Source organism: Gallinula chloropus (assembly GCF_964237585.1).
Source record: "Gallinula chloropus genome assembly, chromosome: 17".
In the NCBI taxonomy this organism is placed as follows: Eukaryota; Metazoa; Chordata; class Aves; order Gruiformes; family Rallidae; genus Gallinula; species Gallinula chloropus.
The window spans coordinates 6570567-6595332 of record NC_140102.1 but is presented as its reverse complement, the minus strand read 5'-3'; the positions used below and the strand labels follow the sequence as shown (position 1 = coordinate 6595332).

Below are 24766 nucleotides of genomic sequence, written 5' to 3'. Positions count from 1 at the left end.
GCGCTCGCCCTTTGTCAGCGCGCGGCGGCGGGACGGGCGCCGCCGCGGGCAGCCCCGGCGAGGCGGCGGAGCGCGGCTGGCTGCGGAGGGAGCTGCATAAGATGGCGGCGGCGGGAGCTGAGGCGGCCGCGGCGGCGGCGGAGGAGGAGAAGCGGCTACCGGAGGGAGACCCCGAGTCGGGGGGAGACTCGGAGGATGAGGGCGATTCGGACTCCTCTGGAGACGGCGAAGATGAGGAGAAGGAGAACGAGGCCGAGATCCAGCGGCTGGAAGAGCAGGTGGGGCCGGCGGTAGCGTGGGCAGGGGGCGGCGCGGCGGCCCCTCGGCCCGCTCCTGGCTCCTGGCCCGGGGGACGCGGCGTTGGAGGCCGGGCCCTGTGCCGGAGGCGCAGCGGCCCCGGGGAAGGCTCGTCCCGCAGAACGGGACGTCCTGAAGCGGGCGAGACCTGGCCGTCGCGGGGGCTTTGAGGCGGCTGCGGCGCGGGAACTGGGGGCCGCTGGCGTTGCGTGTCTCTAGGAGCTGTCCAGCTGCTGGGGTTCGGTGTCCGAAGTGGAAATCGGCGCGTTGCGGGGTCTGAGAGGGCGATGGGAGGGCAGGGGACGGTCTGTACTCCCCTCATTGAGCTGTGCCAGCTCTCTGGGTCGGTTTAGTTTTTTTATTTATTACCTTCGGTGAAACTAATACCTGTTTGGCTCTATTCAAGGAGGTGTTTCTTTGTTTTGCACCCCCTCCGGGGCTGTGCCTGGAGCCGGTAGCGGCGGCGCTGCCCGTGCCGGTGCTTGTGCCGCTGAGCAGTAACCTTTGGAGCTCAGATGTAGGATGAGCTCTGAGCATTAAAGCTCCGCTGAGCCTGGAGGCGGTTTTTCTAAGTGTCTGCTTGTGACCTGAAAGCGTCTGGCAAGCAGTAGGGAAGCTCAGTGTAACTCTGTGCGGGCAGGTAGATGTCTTGGCTGTGTGGATGTGTAAGGAGGTTTGTGTGCCCCAAAAGGCAGTGGTGGGATGTTCTGTTCTGCTGTGTGTTCTCTGATTTCTTCATTTCTGTCACTCTACAGTGCCTTTAAAAAGTATTCATTGTTTTGTTTTGTTTTGTTTTTTAAAGCTTTCCATCAATGCTTTTGACTATAACTGTCACTTGGATCTGATAAAGCTGCTGCGCCAGGAAGGAGAGCTGGTAAAGCTCCGGAGAGCCCGTCAGAAGATGAGTGAGCTCTTCCCCCTTACTGAAGGTATGGAGCCTGTGATGCAGCCCACGCTGCTTATCCACTGTCTGTGTAAAATACCTGTGCTTGGGCCTGGCTTCAACAACAGCGTTCCAGTCCAGAGAAACTCAGAAGAACAGATTGGGACTCTTTAAACTCTGAATGCTGCTGGTGTAACCACCCAGCCTTGAGCCTGGGCTCTGGCAGGCGCAGGGTAGCGAGCCTGTTGCAGGAATCTGACATCTTGTTCCTTGTAACTGCGTTGTCCTGCCCTGTCCCCTGCCAGGGGCTGCTGCAGTGGAGTGAAGCTGGAGTGCCAAGGGTTTGTGTGTGCCCAACTACTCCAGTCTCTGCCTGTCAGTCCATCTGTTAGCTGGGGGAGTTGTTCCTGCCAGGATGTGACCTGCTGTAGCCCACAGACATATTTGCTTGTATGGCTGCTACCATACAGCTGTGGTACAGCTCCTTGTTTCTAATTCTGTTGCTAAAACCTCTCATTAGAAATTCCACAGTTTGATTATTTTTTTTTTTAATTTCTTCTTTTCTGAACACTGGCCATGTATTCTAAACTTCTCCCTTTCAGAAATTTGGCTGGACTGGTTGAAGGATGAGATAAAAATGGCTTCTGAAAGCTCTGAGCGAGAGGAGGTTTATGAGCTGTTTGAGCGAGCTGTGAAAGACTACATCTGTAAGTTGTTACCCTGTGCTATGAAATGTCTTCTGTCACGTTCAGCTGGTGGGTTATTCCTTCTGTAACAGTGCAGAAATGAGGCAAAAAACCAGGAATGGGAAGTGATCCTCTGAAGGACTGGAGTTACAGGCCGTTTGAAGGTGATGCTGTAAGGACTACTGCAGTCGTTAGGCTCTTATAAAAAAGTGCTGGTGCTTCTCTAAAGGCAGCAGGTATTGCACTCACTTAAGAAAGGATTTCTTCATTACCTGTTACAGGTTCTTTAGCTCTTTTCTTGAGGAAAGTGAGTGTTTTTAAGAGGTTTATTTCACCTTTTCTGTGTTGGTTAGCTTTGTGTCCGCTGCTGTTTCCACTCCGAGAGCTCCTTCAGAACGTAGCCAGTGCCTGTGAGGCAGCAACCCTACCTGTGCTGGGGTGCCAGGCTCTGATCACCTTGTTAAGAGGGAGGGAAGTACATCGTGTCTCGCCTGCCTGTCCTTCAGGACCTGCCTGCAACTGTAGCTTCAGACTTTTAGTAGCCATGGTGAGGCGCTGACTGCGTGAAGCCCGAGCAAGCAGGGAGGGATTGGTAGCGTTGAGGTGAATCCCTCACAGCAGCTGTGTACAGAACATCCTGTTAGAGCATGAGTGCAGCTCACCTCAGTGCTGGTGAGTCTCGAGGGAGAAGGAACAGAGGGATGAAGAACTGAGAGGGACTGTCCTTTAGGTCTGCAGGGTGGATTGCACTTGGGGCTGTGAAGGGCTGCTTCTGGAGGCCGAGGTGTGACTCTAACATCCCTGGGCTGCTTAGCCTCTCGTGAGGGTCTCTGAACATGAAATGCTGAGATACTGCTGGGAGAGGTGCCAGGCAGCTAGTGCTCTTCCAGCAAACCCCCCTCCTTCGTAGCTCTGCTGCTGGAGTGATTGCTGAACAGACAAGTACAGGAGTGTGGAAAGAGAAAGATCTACTTTAATCTGAGTTCTGTGGCAGCGCAACAGCTCTGTGCTCCCAGCTCTGCGCGTGCGCCCAAGAAAAGTCAGGCTGCTCTCGGGGGGGTTGTCTTGGTGTGTCCATGGTTTGTGTACCAGAGGTGGCATCCAGGAGTCAACCTGTGTCTGCAGTGACCACGAGAGCTGCTTCTTTCAGAAGACAGTTGTAGCAGCTGGTACTGAACTGAGACTGTACAAGAAAAGGTTTTCATTTTTCTTTGCTACGTTGGCTGGTAAAGAAAATGATCGTGTATTAGTGTGTGTGCAGCTGCGTGGGAGCAGAGATGCTTTTTATGTTATTTCTGAGGGGATTAGCTCATCTGTTCCTCATAACTCTCCTTTAGGTCCTGAAATTTGGCTGGAATATGCCCAGTATTCGATTGGCGGCATCGGTCAGGAAGGAGGAATCGAGAAGGTTCGCTCGATATTCGAGAGAGCGCTGACGGCGGTGGGGCTGCACGTGACGAAAGGCACGGCGCTGTGGGAAGCGTACCGCGAGTTTGAGAACGCCATACTGGAGACGGCGCAGGTGAGGCCCTTGGCAGCAACAGGTTGTGTTGGCATCACTTCTGCAGTCATCTTGTGCTGCCCCTTCACCAGCTCCTTGGGAGAAAAGAGACTGTCAAGCATGGCTCGTTGTTTTCAGCTGTCTGGGAGAGTGGAGTGACAGAATTGTGTTTACAGGAGCGTAGAGAGCCTCGTGCTGCTGCATCAGCTCCAGCTGCCGAGAAGAACTTTAAATTGTCCAACTTCATTGGGAAATAATGTTCTTGCCAGTGAATATTTTTGTGCATAGTCAGTCGTGTTTGTATTTCTAGACTTGTTTTCTACTTCAGCTTTTAACTCCTTCAGTATTTTGCCCTTTTTGTGACTTTTGGGTGATGGTTTGTTATCCCTGGAACCTCCTGTTTTGCACCTGCAAAAGATAACCATTACAAGACATCTGGAACACCAATATTTCTGTTTATCTTTGTCACTTGTTACATAAGATTTGGAAGTTAAATGATGTCCCTGCCTGTGGTGGGACAGGGGGGTGGAACTAGGTGATCTGTAAATGTCCCTCCCAACCCAAACTGGTTTATGAAACACTCTAACAAGGGAGTAATGGGAGAGCACCCTCTCATTCACACATGTGGAAGTTTTAAACCATATGAGCACATGAGGGATTTACTGCACGCCCCAGGAGGGTTGTGAAACCACATGGTCACATGCTGCTGATGTGTTTTTTTTTCAGGTTATCATTTCCCTATGTGTGTGTCAGCTTTGAGTGAGTAATGTTTTTCATGTTCACCCAGCCTCTGAGTCTAGGAAGTTCCAAGTCTTGCCTTTGGCAGCAGTGACCCATAACACAAGTTGGCTGTGTCAGTCCTTCAAGGATTGCGTAGCCATGTGGAGCCCAGATGCCCCCACCCCATAAACAATCCCCCCTCATGTTCATCAGCTCCAGCTTGAGGGAACTGATTACGTTTCAATCCTTTTGTTTGTAGCCAGCTCCTGGCAGCGTTCCATCGCCTGAGCAGCAGCAGATGCTCTGCAGCCAGCTTGAGAAGATCCACACGCTGTTTGGGCGCCAGCTGGGGATCCCACTGTTAGGTAAGAGCTGGTGCACTGGGAGAGATGGCGTGGATACGCTGCGTAACGGCGACCTGGTGTTAGCCATGGTTATTCCTGTGGTATAACACAGACTGCAGCTGTAGAGGAGAAAGGGGTTTTTGACTTTTCATTTGCATACCGAAAGACTTTGGGTTGGTCTCTTCTTTAAAGCCTTGGGAAAATCTTTCCGTTTTGCCTTGTCTAAATCAAAATCTGTAACTTTAACATAACTTGTCCTGAGTTTGTGTCGTCATGTACCTGTGGTGGGCTGACCTAGGTTGGAGGTCAGGTGCCCCCCACAGCTGCTCTGTCTCTCCCCTCCTCAGCTGGACCAGGGAGAGAAAATAGAGCAGAAAGCTCCTGGGTTGAGATAAGGACAGGAAGAGCACTCGCTCTGCTGCTGGGTTTTTTCCTCCCCCTGCCCACCCTCTTCTTAAATACATTATCCCAGAGGTTCCACCACCCTCTCCAGTGGCCTCAGTCAGCAGCAGGTCCATCTTGGGGCCAGTTGGTGTTAGCTCTGTTGGACACGTGGGAAGCTCCTAGCAGCTCCTCACAGTAACCAACCCTATAGCCCCCCTGCTAGCAAACCCTTGCTGTGCAACCCCCTGCAGCGCTGTGTCAGATGCAGTGTCTGAGTCCCGTGAACATGCGGTGGTGTGTCAGACCTGATACCTAAGTGTAGGCAGAAACACAAATGTGTTGGAATCAAATAGAGGTTGAATGTTGGGGATTAGTCCAGTGAATTATCACTGGAGTTTCCTGTCTGTTCCAATAGATATGGAGGCTTCGTTTGCCGAGTACGAGGAGTGGTCAGAAGATCCGATACCAGAAACAATAATAAAGAATTACAAAAAAGCTCTACAGCAACTGGAGAAGTGTAAACCGTATGAAGAGGCACTGGTAATTCTGTTATTTACACCTTGCTCTCAAGCTAAGAGTTAATTGTTTGAGGGTGACTTTTTTTTCCCCCTCCAAGCTTTATTATTTTTCTAGTCACAAAAACAAAGCAGCTGTGTGTTGGTAGGTGGCTCGTCCAGCTCTAAGCAGTGTGAGACAAGAAGCCTCACAACTGGTTATACTGGAGGCTTTTGAATCTTACCAGCTGTGTCAGGCTCCCTAAGGTGCACAAGTGCTCTGGCTGTTCCTTCCAGTGCTGAGGAGTGTGCTAAGAGGAATAAGTAGGAATTGGAATGAGTCAGAACTGGGGTGGAATTTGGACACACATGACAATCAAAAGCTGCTGACGTGTAGAGGTGTCTTGGTTTTACACTGGCTGAGAGCCGAGATCCATGCAGCTGCCTGCTCTTTAAAGGACAAGAGCAGGGGGAGAAGCGGGGGGGGAGGCGGTGAGGCAAGGGAAGGGAAAAGGAAGGAGCAAATAACAACCCCAAAACCAAGAAACCAAAAGCCCGTGGGTTGGGATAAGGATAGTTTACTAAATAGCAGAAAGATAAAATACAACAATGCCAACAGGTCTTTAGAGCAAAAAATCTATGAAGCTGTTGCTACACAATGCAGTTTCTCACCAAACCCACAGCTCAGGCCGTGCCACCCAGAGCCGTGCCGGAACCTGACCCAACCCCAAGAACCGCGTGTCCCAGAGCCGCCCCTGCTCCTCCTCCCATCAGCCCCCCTTTATACTGAGCAGGACGGAATTGGCATGGAATACTCTCTTTGGCCAGTTTGGGTCACCTGTCCTGGCTTCGTCCCATCCTTTCTCATTAATAGAGAAATATGAAGAGCTGAGAAAGTCCTTGACTGTCTGACAGCAACTGAAAACATCAGGGTGTTACCAGCACTGCTTTCATTTTAACTCTCAAACACAGCATTCCATCCGCTGCTACAAAATAAGTTAACTCCATCCTGACTGAAACCAGGACAAGAGGTCAAGCTCTTGTGTGAAACTTTGCATGAGGCCTGCTGAGCACTGATTGAACTGTTTGAATCCTTTTTTGTTAAAGGCACTAATTTTTTTTGTTTCTCTGTTTCATAGCTGGGTGCTGAAACGCCAAAGCTAGCCGAGTATCAGGCTTACATTGATTTTGAAATGAAAGCAGGTGATCCAGCTCGCATTCAGTTGATCTATGAGAGGGCTTTGGCTGAGAACTGCCTTGTACCAGATCTGTGGGCACGCTACAATCAGTATTTGGTAAGGAAAAAACCCCAGAGCTTTGGGGGCTTATTTTCCTTCTTTTTTTTTCTGTTGTAAATCCTAGTGGCTGTTAATGAATGCCGAGTAATTTCCACCTCAGGTTGTGGTTGGAACAGCACCTCCCTCCCTTGAACTGTGTGTGTGCACCTGCCTATATCCTTTCCTCTCCTAAACATCCAAAGAACAGTTGGGAATTTACTTGGTGCCTTTATTATTTTTAAATCATGGGCCAAAAACACCTGCCTGATTTGGTTAGAGGCACACACTTAGGTACTGCAGGCTCAATGGGGCCAGGTTGGATGGGGCCCTGGGCAACCTTGTGTAGATCCAGGCCTGGAGGTTGGTGGCCCTGCCTGTGGCAGGGTGGGTTGGAGCTCTATGATCCTTGGGGTCCCTTCCAACCCTGACGATTCTGTGAATGTGGTGTGGAGCTCTTGTTCGTGTTGGTCCTGAGCATATCCCTTCTATTTTGAAGGTGTTCACTGGGTTTTTAGGACTACAGAATACAAACCACACTACTCTTCTTAGCTTTTCGAATATAAAATGGAAGTACTGTTGTAAAGTGTCGGCTCTTTATCAGCTGGTGTGTCCTAGATGGGCTCCCTGGCTAACACAAACTGAAAACTCTGTTGTATTTCAGGACCGGCAGCTGAAAGTGAAAGAGTTGGTCTTGTCCGCTCATGACCGCGCTGTTAGGAACTGTCCCTGGACGGTCGGGCTGTGGATTCGATACCTTCTGGCAATGGAGAGGCACAGAGTCGATCACAGCGTTATTTCTGGTAAAGAAAGACTGTCTCAGCAAGGCTTCTTCGTGCTCTGAATAACAGTGACCTGTAGGATGTGTTTTCATCCTGCTGCAACAGTCTTAAAGCTGAGGAACTGTTTGGTTGTGAGCTCCTAGGGCAAAGCTGCTTTTGCTGAGCAGCTTCGATTCTGAGCAAGAATTTTACTTCAGCTTTGCATGAACATTACTGAATTCAGCTGGCTCTTACGTTCACTTCCTAAACTGATTTAGCGTATGTAGGATTTCTTCTGTTTCCCTGTCTTGCTGGAAGTGTGAAGTATCTCCATTGTGCTGTACATTGTAGCTTGCTAGTTTTGTCAGTATTTGAGAACTAAGTATGTTTGTGTGGCTGTTTTTCCCACTCATTTCTTTCAGAAATGTTTGAGAAAGCTCTGAATGCAGGTTTTATTCAGGCAACGGACTATGTAGAAATCTGGCAGGCGTATCTTGATTACCTGAGGAGACGGGTGGATTTTACACAAGGTATGACATAACATGTGAATAAATATTTCAGCTGTTTTCTGTGAACCTTGCTAGTGTTATGTTTATAAAAAATCTCACAGTAATTTCTGATCTTCCACAAAACTTCCCTTCTGGCCAGTGAGTGACTATAAGATAGGTGAACTCAGTTGGTTCAAACCAGCAGCTACTTGCTGGCAGAATAGATTGTGCTCTCATAAAAATGCCCTTCCTTATGTCTTGGGTACTCTATTATTATTATTATTATTATTATTATTATTTTATTACTATACATGTAGTGGGACGTTCTGAAGTAATAAACTTTGTCCCCTCCTCCACCAGTCATTGCAGATGTTAGGGAAGACGTGTTTAGGTGAGACAAAAGTTAAATTCTTACTTTAAGGCAGTTTGTTCTTTTTTACTCTAAAGACTCGAGTAAAGAACTGGAAGAGCTGCGGTCTGCCTTTGCCCGTGCTGTGGAGTATTTGAAGCAAGAAGTAGAAGAGCGTAAGTTAAATCATCCAATATATTGTTTTCTCTTGTTCAGGATGATCTTTATAAAGCCAGTTCCCCACACTGTGTTTAGTTTGTCTTCTGGTGCCTTGAGTGGTTTAAGAATGTTACAAATGGTAAATGTTTCATCTATGCTGCAGAAGTTGTGTGATAAACGCTTGATTTCCAAGAGCTGTTTTCAAACAGTACTTCTTGTTATTCCCAGGGTTCAGTGAAAGTGGAGATCCGTCCTGCACCATCATGCAGAACTGGGCAAGAGTTGAGGTGATGGTTTTCTCTGCTGTACTTAAATGGCTAGACTAGAGGACATCGGTCACTTTAACATCCAACCACAGAACACAGTCTTCTTGTACCTTGGTGTTCTGTCTGGGTAGTGGTCACGCTTTAACCCTAGCTGGCAACTGAGCCTGCCCCTGCCAGCTGCTCACCCACACCCCCACTGGGCAGGGGAGAGAATTGGAAGGGTTAAAATGAAAACTTGTGGGTTTAGATAAAAGCAGTTCAGTAAGTAAAGCAAAAGCTGTGTGTACAAGCGAAGCAGAACGAGGAATTCACTCCCACTTCCCATCCAGGCAGGTGTTCAGCCATCTCTAGGACAGCAGGGCTCCATCATACATAGCATGACTTGGGGAGACAAGCGCCATTTCTCCAAACGTGTCCCCTGCTTCCTCCTCCTTCCCCTAGCTGTATGTCCTCATGGTGTGGGATATCCCATGGGTCAGTTGGGGTCAGCTCTCCCAGCTGTGTGTCACCACCCCCTAGCTGGTGAGTCAGGATAAGACATGTTACTTCTGTGCTGTAACTTCTCTGGGTGTAAGGCATGGGATGGCTTGCCAAAGTGTGGGGTGTTGTCATCCTCCTGAACAACGTGGGCCTGAATTGGAACGAATTACTTTCACTTCCTGTCCACTTAGCCAGAGGGAGAAAGTGGGTGTGAATCAGCTTATGCTAAAGCAGTTCTAGTAAGTCAGCTGCCCGGTGTGCTGCTGTGCCTCTACAGTTGGCTTAGGTGAGTCCCGCTTGGGTCTCTTACTCAGTTTCCCCTCTCCCACTGCTCCCTTTCCCAAGCACTTGCTGTGAGCTGTGCTTGGGTTGAAGTGCTCTGTTAGGTACATTCATCAGTAACAGCCAAAGGAACAATCCAGAATCTTACTTTATTTTCTAATGACCAAAACAAGCTGCGTGTGGGAGCCAGCAACCCAGGCAGGTAGTAGGGAAGTGTCAGTTTGTGGTAGGATTGCATTAGGCACTTGCTTTGCTCACTCTAAGGAGCAGGTGTAACTTCCCAGGCCTGCATGTTGGCTGTGGTAGCTTCCTGGGGAGGTGGGGGGGGGGTGATGTTGTCGAGTAAATGATCCTGAATTACACTTTGGAATTACTCTCTGGATGCTGTTTCAGGCCCGTTTATGTAACAACATGCAGAAAGCCCGAGAGCTCTGGGACAACATCATGACTAAAGGAAATGCCAAATATGCTAACATGTGGCTGGAGTATTACAACCTAGAAAGGTGAGAGCTTCTCTGCTTCAAAGAATTAATTAGCCTTTTAGTTTCCTTGTCTAATGAGACAAGACTTAGGTGCTTAGTAAGGGTATTCTTCATATGAGTCCGCAGTGCCCTTTTGAGGTGCTTACAGCATCTCTGTGGTGTATTTCAGCAGCGTTACAGCAACAAGCTGGGGAAGGAGGGAAAACAGTGGTGTAGAACGTAATTAACTGTCTGGTTGTGTGATCCTGACGTGGAGGGTTGGCCCTTACTGGCAGGGTTTCTCTCCTGCAGAGCCCACGGCGATACCCAGCACTGCAGGAAGGCCTTGCACCGTGCTGTGCAGTGCACCAGTGACTATCCAGAGCACGTCTGTGAGGTGCTGCTCACCCTGGAGAGAATAGAAGGTAAAACTGCTTTGTCTCATCTTACCCACCCTATTTAGTGTGCAGTGATACAGAGTGGATTTCGATCTCATGGTTTGTGTTCTGGTGAAGGCTTTTTTATTTTCACTGATGTAACATACACAGGCAGATATCTTTCCTTTTCTAGCCTGAATTGGAGCCTGCTGAAACTACTGTTTTTTCCCATGCCTTTTGGGAGTGTCATTCTGTAAAGAGTTTTCTGCTGTTCTTGGGTTTTATTTTTCTTTGAAGGCTACTCGTTATTTTTAGTGTTTTCATGTGTAATGGCTAATACAAAGAGTGAGTTCCATGAACTTACTGACTCTTTTTCTCCAGAGTTCTATTTTCAAATTATGGGAAAGCTAAATACAAAGCTTATTTTTTAGATTTACTTTTTTCTATCCTTTAGGAACATTGGAAGATTGGGATGCAGCTGTTCAAAAAACAGAAAACAGATTAGCTCGAGTTAATGAACAAAGAGCAAAGGTCAGAACTTTCTATGAACTACCTAAGCAGTTTGTAGGAAACAACCTGTGTTAAGGTCATAAATGTCAGATTTTATTGTTGGTTCCCATAGATAACCCTGAATTGTTGTAAAGCCTCAGAACTATTAGTTTAAACCTGTGGTTAATGTCTTTTGATGACTCTTACCTTCCACATTTTGACCTGTTGGGTGATAGAGTAAACCACACTACAGGAAAGCTGTAGGAGCAAACAACTGAGTTGTTAGCTCTGTGTTTTCGTGGAGCTTAGGGGAGAACCCTGGAAGACAGTGTGTAAGAATGCTCTGAAGTCTGTGGTCACTAGAGAAAAAACGTAATCTTTCATATTTGCAGGCTGCTGAGAAGGAAGCTGCTCTGGCAAAGCAAGAGGAGGAGAAAGCTGAGCAACGGAAACAGGCTCGGGCAGAGAAGAAAGCTTCCAAAAAGGCCAAAAAAACCAGGATTGGAGACAAGCGCAAAGCAGATGATGATGATGATGGTGAATGGGGGCAAGAAGAAGGTAAAAATATAACCCAGCTACTACAGATTGGGTTTATCTATTCCCTCCCTTCAGTTAGAGGCAGATGAGGAAGGGCCACCGCTGGTGTCTGCTGAGTTGGTGTATATTCAGGGTCTCTTTCTCGTAGGAGATCTTTGTGGTAGTGAAATGAAAGTGAGACTAAGTGGGTTTGGATAAACAGAATTCTATGTTTATAAGAGGTTCTCTGGGGTTTTTTTAAAGATTTTTCTTATTTCAGAGAAATAGTGGTTGTTTTGGTGTTTTAGAAGTAATTTTCCTGAGTCATCAAATGACACGGAGGCACCTGTCTAAATTGGGTTATTTGGTGTTGTAGCTGTCCCTTGGAAGGTGGTAACAAAGATTTTAATGGATTGCTGCCCTGGAGAGTTCTGGGAGCTTTTATATTTTTGTGGTTTTCACATGTAAAAAATAAAAAGTCCGATTAGACAAAGAGAAAGAACATGAATCAGGAGCTGTAGGTGGCAGAAAAAGGGAAGAAAATCTCCCTGCTGCTTTCATCTAAATCTGTGATGTCTTTGGTCAATAATCTGTTAGTGCTCGTTCTTAAAAACCTGAGGCAGTTCTATGTGGTGTCTCTAAGAGCTGCCACTGCATCCGTGGTTTCACATGCTGGTTCCTATCTCCGTTAGTGGTAATGGAGGACAGTGGAGTTTCAGTGCTGAATGAAATGGTGTCAGTTTTTTTCTAGTAAGACTTTCAATTTTGTTCATCAGCAGAGCAGCCCAGCAAAAGACACAAGGGAGATGGTGACAGCGTGCTCCTCGAAGACATGGAGGTGGAAACCGGGCTTTTTGGAAGAAGTGGGCCTGAGAAGCTGTGTCACCCAGCAAACCAAAAGGAAAAGGCATCTACCAGTCGAAAAGACATCCCCAAAGTTTTACATGACAGCAGCAAAGATAACTTCACTGTCTTTGTCAGCAACCTTTCCTACAACATGGCAGATCCTGAAGTGAAACTGAAAGAGCTCTTTGAGAGCTGTGGGGAGGTAGCAGAAATTCGTCCGGTGTTCAACAACAAGGGGACTTTCCGGGGCTACTGCTACGTAGAATTCAAGGAAGAAAAATCTGCTGTCCAAGCTCTCGGCTTGGATCGTAAAGTTGTGGAGGGAAGACCGATGTTTGTTTCTCCATGCATCGACAAGAACAAGAATCCAGACTTTAAGGTAAACTTCTGTTCCTGGAAGTACCAGGTTGAGGAGTGGGAGTGCAGAGGAAAGCCAGCAGAGTGGGTTGTTTCCAGAGGACTTGTACCTAATGAGTTCATGCTGTGCTGGCTGGGAAGGGTGACGTTACGTCTTGGCAGTGAAACTGTCTGGGAGTTCGTGTGCCTTGTGGTACTTTGCCACGAGGCAGCGTCGCCACTGGCAGATCTCCGCTGATCTGAGCGGCGTGTTACTGGGGCGAGGTGCCCGGATTCCAACTCCAGCATCTCACTCTGCAGAGTCTGTCTTTTGGCTGAGTCATACAGCACTGGGTGTTGGTCGCACAGCTCACTGGTTCTTAATGGTCTGTACCAGGGATGGGTTGTATAATTGTGGGGTTTCTGCTTGATGGAGTTACTGCAGAGAAAAACTTAGTGGTTCAGATGGCGACAACTGAGCAAGAAGGCATTACTGATGGCCCTCCTTGTTGTGAGGGAGACGGTGGTGTTCAGAAGCGTCTCAGTTCTTGGAATTACTTGCAATTCCTTACTGTATGCCTGTGTGGTCATATGCAAATATCTTTCGAGGTACTACTCATGACCCAAAGGTATTGTATCAAGCAGATTTGAAGTACTCTGATAAGCCTTTGGATCCTTGGGAGTCTCTGGTTGGGTGTATCTAACAGCCTTTTCTCTTCTTCAGGTGTTCAGGTATAGCACTACACTGGAGAAGCATAAATTGTTTATATCAGGCTTGCCGTTTTCCTGCACCAAGGAAGAGCTGGAAGACTTGTGTAAAGCCCATGGGAATGTGAAAGATATTCGGCTGGTCACCAACCGAGCTGGGAAACCCAAGGTAGGTGCCCTCAGTGCACTTTTCGTTTTAAGAATTCCGTCAAAGAGAAACTCTTTGTGAGGTCTGGGCACAAAGAGTCAGTTTTGTATTTTCAAAGTTGCCAACCTGGCCTTATGCTGAAACTTGTTAGAAATACTGGGATTTATACAGCCTGGCATGCCTTTGTGCCAAGAAATAGGTAAGAGGGGAAGAGGAATGTTTCCAAAATACTTGCTAAATTGCACAAGAAAAATGTGTGAGATGAATGCGATAGAGGAGGGGAAGACTTTTCACAGCGCTTTCAGGATAATAGTAATGGGAGGTGTTAGTAAGTCTGCAAAGAGTATTTGTTTTTGAATTAACAGATGAGATAGAGTTCCCCTGGTACAACCAGTTCCCCTCCTTTTTCTCTGGTTTTCCTGAGGATATTGTTCTAACACCTGCTGCAGTAATAGCTTTACCAGTGAGAAATGAGCCACCTCTCTCAGGCAGGGCTTGTTATATCCGTCCAGGAATAACTGACTCCTTGTTAAATATGAGACTCCAAACTAGCTGCTGCTCTCCCATAATTCTACCTGACACTTGCAATAGGTGCCATCCTGGTAACAATGCATGTGTAGTCTTAAAAATGTATTTTCTAGCTCTTGGCTAGAATTGCTCCAGTGTGGTTCCTGTTGCCTGCATACCTCATAACCTCCGTGTGTACCCCTAATCTTGCAAGCCATGCTGCAGCTTAGTTTGAGCTGGGATTCTGCCTAAACCACAAACACTTTGTGGACTTTAAATGTTACACAAAATACAGTTTCTCCTGTGAAATGGATGACCTGAAAATATAGCTGAAGGGCTTGAGTGTCATTGAAAACTAATGGAACCGGGAGGCGATGCCTCCCAACTATGCTCTGTAGGAGCCTGCTGAAGCAGATGCTGGGGTGTCCCTGTGTCTGTTGGCTGGAAATGAGACCCCCAATACCGAGGGTACGCCAGCAGCAATTGGTCAGCAGCTGGCATGCCGGGAAGTCATCATGGAGTTGCTGCCAGCAAAGACCACTGTAGTCACCACTCCCTGCGCTCAGGGCAGTGGTGCTGGGCTCTGTAGAGACAGTGCTTGTCAGTTCTCTTTTGTTTTCTGGTTTTATAAACCTTATCCACAAATTAGGACATTGTGAACGAGTCAAGAAATGTGGCTTGTGGATTTGTGTAGAGAAGACTTCTTTTTACCTAAAGGATACTGGGACTTCTTGCCATGTCTAGGTCTGCTTTCTGTATGCTTTTCTTAGCTGTTGGCCAAATTATTAGCAAAATCTGTTGTGCAGAGACAGAGAAAAACTCCTAATGTAGGTTACCCCTTCTCCATATTTAGGGCCTGGCCTATGTGGAATACGAAAACGAAGCTCAGGCCTCACAGGCTGTGCTGAAAATGGATGGCCTGACAGTGAAGGAACATGTCATCAAGGTGGCGATCAGTAACCCACCTCTCCGAAAGCTGCCAGACAAGCCCGAGCCAGGCAGAGCCTCGCAGTTCGCGGTCCCACGACAGGTTTATGGAGCGTAAGTAGTCACGAGGGGGGCAGCGTGGCAGAGCTTGCAAAGAAAACGCTGGGTTTCTTTATGCTTCAATGGAGGGATCTTACCTGGAACGGGAGAGAATGTTTAAAAAGTGCTGAACCATAAAAAAAATCAGGTTGAATGAGGGGGGAAAACGTGGATTTTTTTGTTCTTTATGTTACTGCTAGAAACAGATCTGTAGTGACTGCGGGTATCATATTGGGGTTACATCCCCCTGGCTCTGATGTTACCCCTGAGCGGTAATAACTTCCGTGTGCTCTCCTGTGGGAGAACCAGCTGTTGTTCACAGTGAGCATTAAGTTGCTCTTTGGTCTCTTGGAGTGCTCCTGCTGCTTGGCATTACGTCAGCATTGTATTGTGTGTGCTCCGGAGATGAACTGTGGAGCTTCAGTTTCTGGGGCTGGTTTCTGCAGGGACACAGGTATACAATTTCAAAGGGAACGCCGTGGAAAGCTTTGTGCTACTTATTTCTGAAACAAAGGAGAGGAATAATGTTTAGACAAGTGTTCCTCACGATGAACAGAGTCCTTTCTGTTTCCCCAAGCTAAACCAGTATGCTCAGAGTACTCTGGGGTATCTTTAAATGTCACTTTCTGTTCTGCAGGCGAGGAAAGGGCAGGACACAGCTTTCGATGATGCCTCGTGCGTTACAGCGTCAGAGTACTCCTGTGGCCAAGGCTGAGAATGGGATGGTCCAGAACTCACCAGCAACTTCATCCAACCCCCCTGAGGAGCCTAAAAAGATGTCCAATGCTGATTTTGCCAAGATGCTACTGAAAAAGTGAGCAAAAAGTATGCAATCAGCAGGTTTGGTAAAAAATGTGAATTGCCTTTATGGAAGCCATGTTGTGTCCTTATGCTAGCAAGGAGAGAACGCCAGTCACAATCACATGTAAATACCGTTCTGGACTGCTGCTGCACTCACAGAGATCACTGTAGGATGGTACAAATCCAGTTGCATTTTCTTTTTGTTTTCCTCCAAGAGCAAAATGTTACATGATGTTCTGGTAAAATGGCGTTATAGGATTCCTCATATTGAGGGTTAACGAGGGGGGAAATACTTCCTGTGCAGGTTGGATGCCACATCAAGTTTTAGGAATACTTTGCAAATATTTCTCTTTCATTAACGAATGAGATGCAACGTGAAAGCCAGGTGATAACCTTGTCATGCTCCACTGGTCGGGTTTGGATTGTGATTGCAGTCATTCTCTCTGACAAACCACCCCATTTTACACCCAAACACATGCACCCAGGGACATCCATCTCCTTCCATTGAGAGTTCAACAGCAAGATGCTAGTAACTTCACCACAATGGCCTATTTTAGTATTGGGAGAGTTTCTATACATATGTGTGTATATGTATATACACAAATATACATATATATGTATGCAGTTACTGTTCTGTTCAAGTTGACCTGTTTTTTATATTGTGTATTTGTAAAAGACATTCGAGTTGTTATTTTTAAGTGTCATGAGATAATACTTAGACCTGGTAACTTTTCTTTCCCATAAAAGCTGTACATGCTGTTGCTGAGGACCATTTATTATTATTTTTTAATTATTTTTTGGTTGGTTTTGCTAGTTAGCTGGCTCATACGTGTTCTGCAGGTGGTTTCTGTATGGTTTTGTACAAACGTGAAGTGCAAGCTGATGTTTCTTGGTTTATTAAACTCGAGTGCTAAAAGGTTTTCTATAAATACTGTTGCTTTTGTTTAAATGTAGGTGGTGGAATTGCACTTCTCTTATGGCAGCTGGGCGACACCGATGTACCTCACCTCTCAGGTGTGCTGAGATACACGGTGGCACTTCATATACCTTTTAAATGTTCATCCCATCAAGTATGAATATTCTGGAACTATTCAGTGATCACCTTAGACTTTAAAATAATCTGGTACGTGATCTTGGATAGAAATATGGCTGCTTGTTGGCTAAAACTGATGCTGACTCTGGGAGTCAGCACAAGCAGGGGCTGACCCTGGTTCTGAGTCCACTCATACGATGCTAGCACTGCTGCAAGCAAACACGACTTTCCAGCACTGCTTTGACTTGGCTCTACTGTAAAACAATGAGCCTGCTCAGTAGCTTTGGCCCACGGACCTGCAGCAGTTGTGGTCACACAGCCAAGTTGTGTCGATGCTCGGCAGCAGTACAGTGTGTGGCTATTTCCACGCTGGCCCCTTGGGCCAGCCAGGCAGCGTTGTACTGGTGGTAAATGGGGTTGTATCAAAATCAGTTTAGAAACATTCTACCCACAATTCAATTTGTACCTTTGGTTTGTGGGCTGGGAATGCTGCTGCCAGCCTTGCCCCCTCTGATGAGCAGAGCTGCTTATGGCTGCTGGGGCCAGGCTTCTGCTCCAGAGCCCTCTGCACTGCCCCAGGCTGTGGTACAGTGTTTGAGGGAGCAAGAATCTGTATGTACTGTGTAACTTGCTAACTCCATGGACAGAGCTGTGACTGCTGCTTAGTTCACTGCAGTAGAAAAGTGCTTTGACAACAGCCTCTTCCAAACAAAGATTTTAATATTAAAATAGTTTATTAATCTGTTACTAAAATAACATCATCTCCCCCCATGCTCTAAAGTGCAGAATTTATTTATACTCAGCTCACACTACAAAAATAAGCACGCTTTGTAAGGACAGAATGACCTGCCTCATTTATTGTTGGCTTCCCCGGCGGCAGCGATGGGTCCATAAGCAGGGAGTGGTGCCACAGTACATAAAGAATTCCTTCCTTTCTTTATTGTCTGTATAAAATGTGTCCTGACTACCTTGCAGGTGAGTTAGAAGGGAAGAAACTGCACGCTGGCCTGGTGTTTGCAAAGGCTTGTAGCTTAGCAGTGGCATCAACTGGGGTGCACTGGAAGTTTTCTGAACAACACTATTATGCCCCTGGCAGGCAGGGGTGGAGGCAGCTGTTACCTGCTGTTGGGCTGCAGGTGTCTTTACCAGAGATACAGGCAGCTGCTCTGATGTGCACAGCAGCTTCCAGGTACCACGCCAGCTGCCCCTGTGGCACAGAGGCCTCTGGTGATGCTCGATGCAGTTAACAGCGTGCTAATGTGACCTCATAATTAATTGTAAATCAAAGACAAGTTTTTGGCAAACTTGCTATATCGGTTCTTACCAAATTTTCACACCTGAGAAAGGTTGTCTTGCTATTTTATATATAATACCTTTTTCTGCCTGATGCTTTGCAGAACCAAGCTCTTCTCAAACCCTGAACTGAAATGTCTTTAGGACAGGGGCGGGGTCCCAGGGCTCCTGCCTGAGGAGCAGGGGGCTGGGGGCAGCTGTGGCCATGGGGCATGAGGCCACCCTCGCTAAAATGTAACAAAAGCATCTCACAAGTCAGAGCGTTTCCTTCTCTCTTTCAGTCACATCATCTGTAACCCTAAATGAAACGCTTCCCACTTGTACACAACTCACCCTAGGAACAGCCACTGAAAGTAAATGTGCGATGTGCTACTGAATCTGCAACCAGGACAGGGGAGAGGCTGTTGCTGGAGTGGAGTTTGGCTCCATCCTGGTCAGCACTGTGCACCTGACAGGGAAGGCTCTGACTGACAGAGCTAGGAGACCTGCTGGTTTGGGGTGGGTTTTGAACAGGGAAGAGGTGATGCAAGCGCAGCAGCTCGGTTAAGGCTTTGTCTTGCCTAGCAGCTCCTGGACAAGGTAGGACAGTGGAGCTGACCGACTAGGTGAAGGCTTGTGACTGAAGCACATTCTCATAGCTTGATTTTTAAGGAGAAATTAAATTCTACTTCAGCCTGGTGAGCCCCTGTGACACCTCTCCCTGCCTTCTTCCAGTAGCACAAGCAAGTTATAGTGCACACTCAACATCAACAGTTCACATTTCAGCTTGGCATAATGTATATAAATAAATTATATTAATTTAATCAAATGTAAGACACTTTAAATAAACGAAATGCTAAAGAGTGACACCTCTTCTTGAGTTATTTCCCAGCAGGAATACTGAGTGGTCTGGGGTTCCATTCTCCCACGCGTTCGTTGGCTCCTGAATGTCCACAACCTTCAAGTCTTGACGGGGATGGTTTGTTTGCACCCAGCAGCGCTGCCGTCCGCTTCAGGTAAGCCCACAGAGTATTCTGTGGTGGCAATGAGCAACATGTCCAGAGTCGTCTCGGTGCACTTGGCAATAAAGCGTATGAAAGGCCTCACGTCGCCCTCATTGGCTACTTCCAAGACATGATAATACTCGGCCCGCTGCTCCTTGCGGATTGTGATGGGCGGGTAGCCGGCCTGCATTAGTATAAGGTTCATCAACAGGCGTGAGGTCCTTCCGTTGCCATCGACAAACGGGTGGATGTAAACCAGCTTGTAGTGGGCTAACGCAGCGAATTCCACGGGGTGCAAGCTCATGGCATCTTCCGAGTTAATCCACTGCACGAACTCCTGCATCTGTTTCTCCACGTCCTGGGGGTGCGGTGGGATGTGATGTCCTACAAACACCTGAGTCGTTCGGAACCGCCCGGCCTCCACTGGGTCGGCATAGCCCAGCACTCGCCGGTGTATCTCCAAGATGTCGCTGATGGTCACGGAACCTATCCGCGATACCAGCGTGGTGTTGACGTATTTCAAAGCTGCGTGCATGCCGATCACCTCGTTCTGCTCCACTAAGCTTTTTCCAGGAACAGCGTATCTGGTCTCGATGATGTGTCGGATTTCTGACAGCGTCAGGGTGTTTCCCTCGATAGCAACCGTGTGGTAGATGTGGTGGTAATAGGACTCCTCCATCACCCGGCGCAGGGCAGAATTGCCTTTGGGGATCGCCATCACCTTTTTCACCTTGCTGTCGATAATGCTGAAATACCTCTGATCTATCTCTTCAACTAAAGGAAGCGTCCGGTCCCGATTGATCAGAGCCTTCTCGTTGCAGGGAGAAATGGTCAGAGCTTTGGAGTACAAATAGTCGGCTTGCAGGATGTCTTTTTCCTCTTCGGAAAAAATACCGAATTCGTTCAGGGCGTCCACGTAGTCGGGGTCCATTTTGAGGGCGTACACAAAGAGCTTGTGGGCCTTCTCCCGCTTCCCTTGGCGCTTCATTTCCAGGGCCTGATTCAGGGCTGCTTTGGCTTCTAACTTCACTTCTGAAATGCACCGATAAGAATTAGATAACCGCTGGAGACCGGTGCTGTAATTAAATAAAGCTGGTCTCTTAAGAACCCTGCCAGAGCACTGTGCCAGGCTACGTGCAAAGAGGCTTATGCCACGTTTCCCGGAAGCGCGGTGGGGCAGGATCTGTGTGCAGCACCGCTCAGCTGGCCACAGGACTGCCATCCTGGCCATCCCAGCACAGCTCGCTTTGGCCACCAGCCTCCGTTACAGTGAAGGACCCAGAGCCTTAAACACCTCCTCTTGGCAGTAACAGCAGTTCTCCTGCTGGAAGCACAGCCCGTGGCTGCTGACAGCGCTTCTCTCTGTTTTTTCATTGAACTATCAAACATCTCGTGGGGAGACCCCACTGCTCTCTACAGCTCCCTGAAAGGCAGCTGCAGTGAGCTGGGGGTCGGTGTCTTCTCCCTGGTAACCACTGACAGGACAGGGGGAACTGGCTTGCAGTTGTGTCAGGGACAGTTTAGGATATTAGTTCCTAATATTGGATATTAGGAACAATGTCTGTACTGAAAGGGCTGTCAGATACGGGCACAGGCTGCCCAGGGAGGCAGTTGAGTCACCATCCCTGGAGGGGTTTAAAAGAAGAGATGTCGTGCTTGGTGAATTGGTGTTGGACCTACTGAGGCTGGACAGGCGGTTGGACTCGATGCTCTTAAAGGTCTTTTCCAACCGAAACCATCCTATGGTTCCATCTTCCCAGCAATAACAATGCAAAGGAAGATGCAGTGCTGGAATTGTAATGAAGCTTTTGAATGTTTTCTAAATTAACATCTTGGCTGATAAAGGCAGCAAGTGCAGCCTGCTGCTGCCAGAAAGGCAGTTGTCTGGCACCTGAGATTTTGGGATTAATGCATCCCAGGTTACCGTGCATTACTGCTCTGCATTCAAGTTACCAAACCAGAACTTACTAGCATGGAAAGTGGGAGTAGAAACTTCCAAGAGACAAAGCAAGGCAGGGAGAAGGCCAGTGCCTCACCCCTCTGCACCACAGGGCCCTGGAATGCAGTCAGGCTGCTGCCAGTGGTGTGTCTGACTTCTGGGTTGCAGTTGGCAGTGGGAGTTTGTTAGTGTTACGGGGCACAGGTGCTCAAGCATCACACAGCAACTGGGCGGAGGGGGTGGGGGGTATGACACGCTCTCACCTGGGGCGGCTTTGCCTTTCAGCACCAGTAGTTCCAGCTCACTGGAGGTGACACTCAGTCCGGTCGTCTGTCCGGTGTATCTGGTGACTCCCGAGGAGCCCGCGCCCAGTTTACTCTTCAGGAAGGAGAGTCCTTTGAGCACGGTGTGGCACTGGTCTTCCACGGCAGGAGGCGGGAGCAACAGCATCACGAGGCAGCCCAGGAGGAGCACAAGGACGGCCGCCCACCTGAGGCGCGCCCACAGCATCATCCATTTCAGCTCGGGATCTGTCGCCATAGACACGAGATTCATCCGGCTCCCGCTGCGGACGCGACGGGCATCTCCTTCACCGCTGCTCCCACCTGGGAACGGACACCGCGTTAGCTACAGCCCTGCACCACGGGGCAGCTGCGAGGCAGCCGCGGGGCTGGAGGCGTGGTCTCCGGGACCCTGCCACGGCTCTCGGGGTCAGTCCGAGCACCGGCCTCTCCCCGCCAACCTCCCAGTACGTCACGGCAGAGCTCCCGCGAGCCTCGCGGGATCCGCGGTCCGCCGGCCTGAGGAGGCGGCGATGCCCGCGGGCACCGGGATCCGCCGGGGCTCGGCTGCCCCGCTCCTCCCGCCTGCAGCAGCCGGAGGCTTCCGGCGCGTCCTCCGGCGTGGAAAGCCCTCCCCGAGCCCCCGCGTCCCGCCGCCGCCCTCCAGCCGCCGCTCCTCCGCCGGCCCCGCTCTCCACCCCGCAGCCCGGCCGCGCTCACCCCCGGCTCCCGCCGCCCGGCCGGTCCTCCCCGCCTCGGCACGGGTGCCCGCAGCCCCCGGCGCTCCCTGCGGCCGGCGCCCCCAGGGCCCGGGCTGCCCCTCGCCCCCCGGTTCCCGCCCCAGGGTGCCCCGGCCCGGGCCGCCATCACCTCCGCCGCCTCCCGGAGCCGCCGGCTGCCGGCCGCAGCAGCCCAGAGCCCCGCCCTTCACCCCCTGCCATTGGCTGACCCTCCCCTCTCCTCCTTTCCCATTGGTGTTCGCAGCGGATGCTGTTCTACCCTTTTCCTCCCCTCGACTTCCTGCGACGTCTTCCGGGTAGCGCCGCGCCCCCGGCACCGGAGAGGCTCGTGGAGGGTGGCGACTGGACAGCTCTCACGCCAATCTCGTCCGAGCAGCCAATAAGAAGGGAGGATTGCTGAGGGGGGCGGACTCTTATAGCTTAAATAGAAGCGGGCCCGCTCTCGGTTGCTAGGCAACACTGCAGTTACTCCCGCTCCGGCCTTCCGGGCCGCTGCCGCTCTCCCCGAGGCGGAGCTCCGGCCCCGCAAGCCGCCCGCCCGATGGGCGCGGCCCTCTGCAGGGAGGCGACGGGCGGCAGCACCGAGAACTGTCCCCAGGGCTCCCCGCCGGTCAGTCCGCGTGGGGTGCGCTGGTGAGCGGAGCTGCTGCGGCGCTCAGGGGCTCTTTGCCCCAGGCAGCGGGATTGGGCGAGGGGCGCGGTGCCGCGGAGCGGGGCCCCCTCTCTCCCCCCCTCCCTCCCTCGGGGTGGGCGGCGGGACGTGGTGAAGCTGATGGGGGGAGGGAACGGCTCAGGGGTTGCGTGTGGTTCGCTGCGGTTTCGGTGCCGGGTGAGGCGGTCGGCAGTGATTTGCCACGCGGGCACCGGGCTGGAAAAGCCCTTTGAGATCCCCGAGTCCAGCCGCATCGCCCCCTGCTTGCCCCCATCCCGGAGCGCCCGTCGGTTAAACACCCCCAGGGCCGGTGGCTGAGCCCCCTCCCTGGGCAGCCTGTCCCAGCGCCCGGTAACCCTTCCTGTGAGGAATCTTCTCCCAGTGTCTCTGATCTGACCCTGCCCTGGTGCAGCTTGAGTCCATCCCCCTGGGCCTGTCCCCTGGCTGAAGAGACCATCCTCCACCTCTCTACACGCTCCTGGCAGGTAACTGTAGGCAGTGATAAGGTCTCCCTTCAGCCTCCTCTTCTCCAGGCTGAACACCCCCAGCTCCCTCAGTGGTTCCTCGGAAGGTTTGCTGCTCTCCAGCCCTTTCCCCAGCCTGTCTGCTGGTCTCTGGCTTGAGGACCTTGGTGTCTTTCTTGTAGCGAGGGGCCCAGTGCACAGCTGGGAATAATAACCCCACCTGTCAGAAATAAAACCTGGTGATCCAAGCTGGTTCCCTCCTCTCAATTAGAGAGTTTTCTGTCCTTTATTCTGTCTGCCCACGATGCTGATTGTGGAATGATCTCTCCCTGTCTGTATCTCAACTCCTAGCCCTCTCAATGTATGTTTTCTCCCTTGTCCAGCTGAATAAGGGAATGACAGAGTGGCTTTGGTGGGTGTCTGGCCCCCAGCCAGGGTCAAACCACCATGGGAGTTTAATGGCTGCCCTGGCTCCTCTCACTGGGGGATATTGGGGGGAAGGGGGAGGAGGGGGATTGCTGTTTGCCAGCATCTGGCTGCTTTTGCTTATTCTTACAGCACTGGCTGGGCTGAAGGACTGAGGGATGTGTTGCTGTTGCATTGCACGGCTATTTCCAGAGCTGGTTTTCCTTCTCTTGCTCATCTTCAGTGGGAAAGGCAGTAAGTGCACTCTCAGTGCTGGGGCATGCTTAGATGTTTATTGATTTTACTGGGATTGACAAAAGCAGATTGATGAACTCAGTTCAACCAGCATTCCTAAAAAGAGACTGACAGCACCTCAGCCTTGAGACCCCCCAGCAGCAAACAGAGCCCAAGGCAATTCCAGCACGCGCTGAATTACCATGTCCTCCAGCCATTTGGAGCCTGCCAGAGCCTGTTAATACTGAGAGAGAAGTTTGGGGGATAATTAGCATTTGAGGGATGAGCAAATCAAGCTGCCCTTCAAGAGCAAGCTTTGACAGGAACGTGTATCTTCCTTGGTGCCAGTACTATGGCACCTGAGCTTGAGTATGGAGTATAAAGAGCAATAATGTGTTTTCCTCTTAAAAATGGCGAGAAGCACATCTAGAGTCTGGTCCCCAATTAAATCTGAACCAACAGAGGAGAACAAGAGTGATAGCCAGGAATGCCTGGCATCTCCTGCCAGCTTTGGAGTGGTACTTTGTGACTGGTGATGCTGTGCTGTTCCCCAGGGATGCCAGCCATCCTGCTGGTAATTGCCATTTCTACGGCTCTTCCTCAGAGCAGCTCAGGGCCAGCTCAAGGGTTGCCATTGCCAAGACATTGTACAGTCCAATTATATATGATTTTTTTTTGTCAGGGTGTCATGGTTTTGCCCCAGCCAAGAGCCCAGAATCATACAGCCGGTCTCTATAAGAGGCTGTAGGGGGTAATTTGGGGAGGGGACGGGGAAAGGGAGGGAAAAGAGAACCAAAAAAACCCCAAAAACTCGTGGGTTGGAATGAGGATAGTGCACTGAGACAGCAGAGAGAGAGAGAGAGAAATAACAATAACAGGACTTCATAGGGCAGTACACAAAACTGGTGATGCACAATGCAGTGTCTCACTGAACTGCACAGCTCTGGCTGTACAGCTCAGAGCCGCTCCGAAACCGCATGTCCTGGAGCTGTGTGCTTCTTCCACCCCCGCCACCCACAGGCCCCCTTTATGCTGAGTATGATGTAATTGGCATGGAATACTCTCTTTGGACAGTTCAGGTCACCTGTCTTGGCTGTGCCTGTGTTCCCTATCTTCTTGGGTGCCCCCCATGTCCTCATTAGCAGGGCAACAACTAAAC

General features: G+C 49.8%; 2 protein-coding genes across 2 annotated transcripts; one reads left to right on the top strand and one right to left on the bottom strand.

Moving 5' to 3' along the window:
- Nucleotides 1-101: 101 nt before the first annotated feature.
- SART3 (spliceosome associated factor 3, U4/U6 recycling protein) lies at nt 102-18255 on the top strand (the record flags this gene model as incomplete). The annotated part of the gene is made up of 20 exons (XM_084272090.1): nt 102-278; nt 1100-1226; nt 1783-1887; nt 3204-3388; nt 4347-4452; nt 5231-5355; nt 6449-6604; nt 7248-7386; nt 7767-7874; nt 8280-8357; nt 8569-8627; nt 9762-9871; nt 10142-10254; nt 10661-10737; nt 11088-11253; nt 11991-12436; nt 13118-13270; nt 14610-14797; nt 15420-16706; nt 18191-18255. 19 exons carry the CDS (start codon nt 102-104, stop codon nt 15598-15600), a joined length of 2799 nt encoding a protein of 932 aa, XP_084128216.1. The 3' UTR covers nt 15601-16706; nt 18191-18255.
- Nucleotides 18256-18835: 580 nt separating this feature from the next.
- FICD (FIC domain protein adenylyltransferase) lies at nt 18836-21389 on the bottom strand. The gene is made up of 2 exons (XM_084272089.1): nt 21095-21389; nt 18836-19924 (listed from the first exon to the last, which is right to left on the bottom strand). Exons 1-2 carry the CDS (start codon nt 21384-21386, stop codon nt 18849-18851), a joined length of 1368 nt encoding a protein of 455 aa, XP_084128215.1. The 5' UTR covers nt 21387-21389; the 3' UTR covers nt 18836-18848.
- Nucleotides 21390-24766: the final 3377 nt, after the last annotated feature.

Coding starts and splice junctions, on each gene's coding strand:
- FICD (XM_084272089.1), bottom strand. CDS start 21,386: ATGAATCTCGTGTCTATGGCGACAGATCCCGAGCTGAAATGGATGATG. Junction 19,925..21,094: donor GAAAGGCAAAGCCGCCCCAG/GTGAGAGCGTGT, acceptor GGTGCATTTCAG/AAGTGAAGTTAGAAGCCAAA.